This window comes from Macrobrachium rosenbergii, chromosome 24, assembly GCF_040412425.1.
Source record: "Macrobrachium rosenbergii isolate ZJJX-2024 chromosome 24, ASM4041242v1, whole genome shotgun sequence".
In the NCBI taxonomy this organism is placed as follows: Eukaryota; Metazoa; Arthropoda; class Malacostraca; order Decapoda; family Palaemonidae; genus Macrobrachium; species Macrobrachium rosenbergii.
The window spans coordinates 35,567,555-35,576,421 of NC_089764.1; the positions used below are offsets into that span (position 1 = coordinate 35,567,555).

Consider the following 8,867-nt stretch of genomic DNA (forward strand, 5'->3'; position numbering starts at 1 on the left):
AGTTCCAGTGCAATGTTTTGTGCCGTGGCAGAGGTATGGGTCATTTGATACAAGTTTATCTGGGCAAGAAGGAACGCCAAATATATAAACCATGGGAAGAACACTCCACTGGATTAGGTAGTCTTTGAAAAGGCAAGATGATCATTGATTGCGGGAAGAACAAGGAGAGAAAGGTTCAAAGAAGGTATTTACTGTACGTAACCTAAAGTCCTGGGGATGAAAACAATCAAAAGAGAGATTAAAAAGGATTTCACGCTGCCTTCTAAAGTCTCCTTCGGGTAGAAAAAGCGAGACATGGGTAGGAGAAACGCGTCATTAGAAAACTCTCAGTAACGCCGGGTGGGCCTCGAAGGCGTTAATGAGGATTGGAGCAGGCGGTGGAAAACAAGAGTTGCTGACATTTTATTGCTTTCGTTGTGTTCTGACAACGTCACTTGGCTTCTCCTCTCTCGCGCTCTGACAGGGAGAGCTTCCCCAACCCGGGGGATTATTCAGGGTCATCTTTTTGCGCCATGAAAAGTGAAATCCCTTTGCATTCAGGACCTCATAGCTGGGTGAGTACATAATGTTCCTCGTTGGACGAGTCGGTAGGGTTCTCGACTGGCACCCTGCTGGGCCCGAGTTCGAGTCTCCGACCGGCCAATGAAGACTTAGGGGAATTTATTTCTGGTGATAGAAATTCATTTCTCGTTATAATGTGGTTCGGATTCCACAATAAGCTGTACGTCCCGTTGCTAGGTGACCAGTTGGTTCTTAGCCACGTAAAATAAGTCTAATCCTTCGGGCCAGCCCTCTCTAGGAGAGCTGTTAATCAGCTCAGTGGCCTGGTTAAACTAAGGTATACTTAATGGGTGAGTACAATGCACGGACTCTTTGAAAGATAATAGTTGTTCAGAAAAAGGGATCGTACTTTTGTTATAGGACAGTGTCAGTGCCTGAATCGGATAAAATATATATTTGAATAAGCGGATATAGCTTGAGTAGATGTTATAGAATTCGGTGAATAGAAAAGGCTCGTCCCTGCATTTGTAAATGGCCCGCGTCATCTCCAGAGCTACAGCAAGAGAAAAGAATGTCACTCTGTTTTCTCCATCTATCCCAGTTCCTCCATCTCCTTCCGTCGCATCTTCCATCCGGAATGATTCATTCGTCTATTCTGCTATTCTTTTCTTCTGCCAGGTAATTACCAGTCGAAGTTTCTCTATTCTTTGATGTGATGGCGGCATAATGATTGGAACTGCTCTTTTTGACCGCCATTGTCGTGACAGCTCTATCTCATGGTCCGAGACTTGCTCTTTCACATCCTATCCTCCTCCTCCTCCTCCTCCTCCTCCTCCTCCCCTCCTCCTCCTCCTCCTCCTCCTCCTCCTCCTCCTCCTCCTCGTCTTCCGATTCCTCCACTCCTTCATCATGCTTGTTTGTCACTTTTTATATCCTACTTTTTCCATTTCAACCCGTGGCTTTTTTTTAACGTCTAATATATTTCGTTTGGCTTCTTTGTGTCTAGAGAAAAAGATTAAAAAGATTAAAAAAATGTAAAAATGTTTTTCTAGAGAAAAAGATAAAAATGTAAAAAGTTAACGTTTAATATATTTTAGTTTGGCTCCTTTATGTCTAGAGAAAAGAAAAAGATTAAAAATGCTCCTTTATGTCTAGAGAAAAAGATTAAAAAATGTAAAAAATTTATTTTTAGCGTTTAATATTTTTCATTTGGCTCCTTTATGTCTAGAGAAAAAGATTTAAAAAATGTAAAAGCTTCGTAAGAAATCCATCAATTATACTTTTAGAAGAGTTTAAGGAGCTTTAGAAGAAAACTACACCAATTGAATGAAGATAAATCCGAGATTATAGTAAACCTCATTATCAGAGACCTCAACACTACATTTTTTTTTCTTTTATCTAGTAAGATGTCATCTATTTTCATAATTCACGTCCATTTCAAAGTATTTATTTCCTAAGAATTTTCATTTCATTGTTATTTTTGTCATTTTACCTGGTGCTGCCGTTGTCCTGATTTAAGCGTTATAAAAGCGAAGTTACTGGGTGAAGGTTCCTTCATAACACAGACATTACTTGAAAATTGTCTCTCGTCGAAAGAAATAACACTTTCTCTCCCTCTGTTGCAGATCTGACCTCCGCCTCTCTCTCACACACACGGATTTGACTTAATAGTCAGGCTCTCTCTCTCTCTCTCTCTCTCTCTCTCTCTCTCTCTCTCTCTCTCTCTCTCTCTCTCTCTCTCACACACACACACGGATCACGGATTTGACCTTGATTTATAGAAGAGCAGATGATTTGAATAAACATTTCGCTAATAAGGGAAAGAAAAGTACAAGTACGCCAAATCGCGGGAAAATATCTGCAGTACCAGTCAACTCCATTATGATCAGCCCTCCACATCATTATTTGCAATAAATCCAGACATCAGCCAGTTGATATCGACACTGATTCTTGTATTAAAATATCTGAAACCTAAAAACTCTCGTGGATCTGGCGGTGGAATTCCGTTTCGATTTTTAATTGACTCGCTGCCTGTTATAGTCAACACCTCAGTTATTACAGGTAACTGCCCTGACCCTCGGAAACAGCCTTACGTAGTTCCCGTTTAGAAAAGTGGAGACACTGAAAGCGTTGGAAATTATAGACCAATTTCTCTGTTGTCTGTCATCTCTAAATTACTCGAGGAAATAAATGCCATTCAACTGATGGCTTTCCTTGACTCAAACCACTTACTAGCTAACGAACAACATGGTTTTAGAACTAACCTTTCAACGGAAACTGAGCTACAGAAGGTTACCAATAAAATATAAAAAAAACTTAGAAAATAAAAAAAAATATCACTCCTCTTATTATAGGATCTATCCAAAGCATCTGCTAGTGTTCATCACCAAATGCTAATAAGTAAATTAGTTACGGTCAATGTCGACTCCTTTTGGTTTGAAAGTTACGTTAGCAATCGCTTCCAGTCTGTTCGTGTCGGATCAATCCTAAGGAGATATCTTTTGGTGTCCCCCAGGGGTCGATTCTGGGCCCATTGCTGTTTTTTTATCTATATCAACGATCTGCCACAATATATACCCAGACTTTGGTGACCGGGCAATTGAAAATTTTCGATGATTTGATAAAAAGAGCCGAAAATATATTGACTACAGCAAAATATTATTTTAATAGTAACGGCCTGTTACTGATCGAAAGCAAAACTGAAGTCATTTTCTTCGGATCGAGACAGTATATCTGTCGCATCCCGGAGAACACGAGCATGAAATTCAGTAATGTGACACTTGTTCCGTCACACACGCAGTTCAAAACCTTTGTGGAGTTTTCATGGATTGTGGCATGAATTTTAATGCGCATATTGACGAACTCCGCCAAAAGGTAACTGGCATCTCTCATATCTTAACAGAGTAAGTGATAGATTTGAGCCGGACTGTCGAGTCATGGTGGTGCAGTCGTTGGTTCTGAGTGTCCTGAAGTACTGTTTGAGGGTCAGGGCTTCGACCGAAAAAAAGCGAATTGGAAAGGGTCAAGAAAGTACAAAATTTCGCCGTTGGACCTGTTACTCCAATATTTGAAAAATTGAATGGGCTACGAGTGGAGCAGTAGTGCTCTTATGACATATGCCTCTTAATTTACAAAATTAGAAATAAACTTCTGCCAGAATGGTTTTTTCCCTGCCGACGGGAAGGCAGAATCGCGTGGAGAACATTTACCCGAGGCATCAGACCAATCTGTCCCAAGAACTTTCACCGGCACGGGAGCGAGAGAGGTGTCTAGACTATTTGGAATCGTCTACCTGCAGATGTAAAGAGGCGCGAAACCGTATTATCTTCTTCTAAATCTCACCTGATTGAACAGTTATTCCAAAAATGAGGAACCCTCCATCTTTTAACCTTTTGTTCTCGTCACTGTCACGGATTTTCGGAGACTTTTAGTAATATCCTCTCTTATACCGAGCAAAAGTTGTGAAATGTTATCTCTGGTCGTAAAGTTCTTTTTATTAGAATTAGCTGATTTATCATTTTATTGACTTGAAAGTTTAATCGAGTATAAACTTGATTGTTTTTAAGGATCACATTCCTTTTACAGCTGCATCATTATACGTTTTTGATTTTACCACATTTCTGTTGCTTAGAGTCGAAAATTCTATTGTATTTCTGTTTCTACTGATATCAGAGATATTGTATTGCAATATGCCTCTTGCATGCTAGCTATAAAGTTAAGTATATCCTAGTTTAACCAGACCACTGAGGAGCTGATTAACAGCTCTCCTAGAGAGGGCTGGCCCGAAGGATTAGTTTTATTTTACGTGGCTAAGAACCAACTGGTTACCTAGCAACGGGACCTACAGCTTATTGTGGAATCCGAACCACATTATGACGAGAAATGAATTTCTATCACCAGAAATAAATTCCTGTAATTCTTCATTGGCCGGTTGGAGAGTCGAATGGTGGGCCAATTACCAGATATAATTACTGTGATAATGAATATTGCTTATTATCTAGAAACTTTTTACAAAATTATGAATGGGCTTATATTACCAAAGAATGAGTAATGAAATGTATGTGATAGCCATTTTTAATGGAATAAAGAATTTTGACTTTGACCTCTCTCTCTCTCTCTCTCTCTCTCTCTCTCTCTCTCTCTCTCTCTCTCTCTCTCTCTCTCTCTCTAAGGCAGCTTATTGTTACCAAAGAATGAGTAATGAAATGTATGTAATAGCCATTTTTAATGGAATGAAGAATTTTGACTTTGACCTCTCTCTCTCTCTCTCTCTCTCTCTCTCTCTCTCTCTCTCTCTCTCTCTCTCTCTTATTGTCTCTCTAAAGAATTATTGTTACCAAAGAATGAGTAATGAAATATATGAATAAAGAATAGCCTTTTTAATGGAAAAAGAAGCCATTTTTTGATTTTGACTTTGGCCTCTCTCTCTCTCTCTCTCTCTCTCTCTCTCTCTCTCTCTCTCTCTCTCTCTCTCTCTCTCTCTCTCTCTCTCTCTCTCTCTCTCTCTCTCTCTCTCTCTCTCTCTCTCTCTCTCTCTCTCTCTCTAAGGCAGCTTATTGTTACCAAAGAATGAGTAATGAAATGTATGTGATAGCCATTTTTAATGGAATAAAGAATTTTGACTTTGACTCTCTCTCTCTCTCTCTCTCTCTCTCTCTCTCTCTCTCTCTCTCTCTCTCTCTCTCTCTCTCTCTAAAGCAGCTTATTGTTACCAAAGAATGAGTAATGAAATGTATGTGATAGCCATTTTTAATGGAATAAAGAATTTTGACTTTGACCTCTCTCTCTCTCTCTCTCTCTCTCTCTCTCTCTCTCTCTCTCTCTAAGGCAGCTTGACGGAAGCAACAACATCCTTTCCAAAGATGGCGAAAGCAGCGTAATGTTTCCAGTCATTACTGCATCCGCGTGCGAAAGTTCCATTAGCACACAATCAATTCATTAATCCCAAGTAATGAACATCCGTGTTCACCGCCATTACTCAGGCAGGCCGGCAGACGGTGTCGGCTCAATTTCACTTTTTCATTGTCAGCTATCTCTTCACCTTACTGTGATACTGCACAGTTTCTGTTTATCACAGTTACGTACAATTTCAGTTCATTGCGATGACGTATGAATTTATTGTAATAAGGTAACGTTTCGTCTCTCTTTATTTTAATGAAAAGCATATCTTAGTTTAACCAGGCCACTGAAGAGCTGATTAACAGCTCTCCTAGGGCCGGCCCCAAAGGAAGGATTAGACTTAGTTTACGTGGCTAAGAACCAACTGGTTACCCAGCAACGGGACCTACAGCTTATTGTGGAATCCGAACCACTTTATGACGAGGAATGAATTTCTATCACCAGAAATAAATTCCTCCAATTCTTCATTGGCCGGTCGGAGAGTCGAACGCTGGGCCAACAGCGTTACTAGCCGAGAGCTCTACCCACCGCCCAATGAAGAACTTATTTTAATGAAAAAACATCATTAGTTCGTTGTAACAATTTACATATTAATCCCATCGTAATAGATTACAATTTAATTTCATTTTGATAGCATAGTAGTGGTACGTTATCAGTATAGTCTGACCTCATTATATATCTGTAGTCCTAGGTTTCGTTTTATTGAAACATTGTACAGTTTCATTTCCTTGCAGTAGGCACAGTTATGTATACCTTAGTTTTACCAGACCACTGAAGAACTGATTAACAGCTCTCCTAGGGCTGGCCCGATGGATTAGACTTATTTTACGTGGCTAAGAACCAATTGGTTACTTAGCAACGGGACCTACAGCTTATTGTGGAATCCGAACCATATTATAGCGAGAAATGAATTTCTATCACCAGAAATAAATTCCTCTAACTCTTCATCAGCCGGCCGCGGGAATTGAACTCCGGCCCATCGAGTGACAGTCTGAAGCTCAACCGACTCTGCCAACAAAGGGCTAGTAGGCACAGTTTCACCTCGCCAATTGCAACAGTGTGCATTTTAAGTTCATGGTAATGCAGTAGTGAAAAGTTTCAGTTTAAGGAAATAACGTTAAGGTTCGGTTCATTGTAGATGTATGTGTGGTATCAGGTCATTGTAAATATGTAAGTGTAAGTTTATTTTAATAATGTTCAATCAGTAGCGGTTTTGGTAACTTGCAATTTCAATTCGTTATGATGATATTTACATTATCAATTCATTGCAATAAGGTACAGTGTCGCCTCTTTATAATAGCATCCCGTTTCAATTCACTGTAGCGATGTACAATTAACATTTCATTGCAAAAACAAAATGCCAGTTCATTTCATTACCATATTACAGGTTTTCACTTCATTGCCTTGACTTGCTTTGCAAACTCACCGTAACAGAGGCATAAATGAGGCCACTTCATGATAGTGTTTCAAGTTTTAACTGTAAAGTCATATCACTCATCATAATCGCTTACAGTGTCAACTCACTGTAGTGGCATGAAGCCCATTGTAAAGTTCACGGCTCACTGTAACGATGTGCGGAATACTGCTGTGGTTTTTCAGGTTATTGCAAAGGCAAATAGTTCTACCTCTTTGTGATAGATTAAAACTTGTTGTATTGGCTTATGTTTAAAACTCATTGTAATGTCGTACAGTTTATTTTAATAAGTTTTTCCTTTCTTCATATAAATGGCTGCAGAATATTATTGTAACTTATAACTCTGCAAAGGCTTTTAGTTTCAATTCGTTGGAAAGACTTTGACCTGGAACTCTCAGTAACGTTTCACAATTCACTGTAATGATTCTCAGCAATCTTGCGAAGGTACGTCAATTATCCCATTTTTTTATATAAAAAAATTAAGGAAGACCTGAAGAGATCATTAAAGAACGCTAATGGGTCTGCTCTTTCATTTCCTCATTCACTTTCAAATCTTCGTATTCACCTCATGTTCCGCTGCTAGGCCGGTATCCGGACGAGTGATGTACAATCATCAAAAAAGTTTTGCAACATACTTCAAAACTTTTCGGAATAATAGCGACATCTGGCAATTTGGCAACTCATTGAACAAGTGGTGGGTCCGAGAAATTACCCGCAGTTTCCCTTAAACAGGGTGATACTGATATTTACTTAATAAAAGGATGTTACAATTCAGAGGTCATCGCTGTTCTTATATTTTAATATTTTTTCATCTCCAACTGCCGTCACTATCGTTGTTTTATCTCCTTCATATATGTGAACTTTGTAGACATAGGCCTACGACTGTTATAAGTTGAACTATTAGTCTTGTTAACATAAAAAAATACGACTTTTGTAAAGATTTGCTTGCTCATTATTATTTCAAATTTTTGAATGACTAATCCTATGTATATTGTGAACTAGTGAAACATATAAAATATACTGAACTAGACAAACAGATTTCAAATGCCAGTTCATTTCATTACACACACACACACACACACATATATATATATATAATGCCATTATCATGTGTAATTTCTCATTTCTTTCATTACTACTAAGGCCTATCATTTTGATGCCTCTTATGACGTTAACCGAATATATAACGCCTATTTTTGTATTTCTTATTATCTAAGTTTCTAAAGAATTAAAATTAGCAAGAAGTTCAACATTAATTTAGTTAATGCTAAATGCCAGCAGTGAAGAAGACTACCATGCTCATCAGTGGAGAATGTCTGCTCCTCATCGCAAAAGATGATTCTTACAGAAATCATCGGCCACTGGATTATATTATAACGCAAACCCTAGCCTCTATTCTTTGTGTTTCGCTGATATGAAGCGTTTCTTGGCAGGAATATGATGAAATAATTATCTTGGTCTCATGTAGCCTGTTACAGATGGTTTGAGCAGCAACTTGAAGGGAAAGCGTAATGTTCTCTCTTTATGGCAACACCGGCTTGTCAGGGGAGTTAGGCGGAGCTCCTTCAGTGATCATCCAATGATGATCCTTAACAGTAGTGCAACAATGGGGTCGTCCTCCACTTTTTACAATGAATTTATCATATTTCCTCGTTCTCTCTGTTGTTTTATTCCTCTATACATGGTTGTTTTATTTACGCTAAGCTGCCGAGCAGTATCTACAATAGAGACATTAGTCTTATGCAAGCTAATGATTGTGGTTCGGCTGAGTCCGTTGCCCATCTTATCGGTGCAATTGACGAGACAGTTTAGTTTAATTTTCCTGCCCGAATGTGGAGTCATACGATAACATACGACGTTACGAGATTTTTTTTTTTGTTTTTGACAACAATAATGGTTGAATTCTTTCTTTCTTTATTTATATATAATTTCATTGATGATTATTCAATATTATTTTATTCGTCAATAAGCTTTTATCTGGATTCGAAATATAGTTTCTTCTTTGACTCTTTTGCCCAATCATCTGAAGTGAAATTTTTCAAAATGTTTCGTC

The 8,867-nt window shown here is 38.6% G+C and overlaps 1 protein-coding gene across 1 annotated transcript in view; it reads right to left on the minus strand.

Moving 5' to 3' along the window:
- Positions 1-1,257, minus strand: part of LOC136851846 (uncharacterized) — a 9,706-nt gene extending 8,449 nt beyond the window's left edge. The window contains exon 1 of the mRNA XM_067126157.1: positions 1,188-1,257. Coding sequence (XP_066982258.1) covers positions 1,188-1,257 — 70 coding nt within the window. The remainder of the gene's footprint in view (positions 1-1,187) is intronic.
- Positions 1,258-8,867: the final 7,610 nt, after the last annotated feature.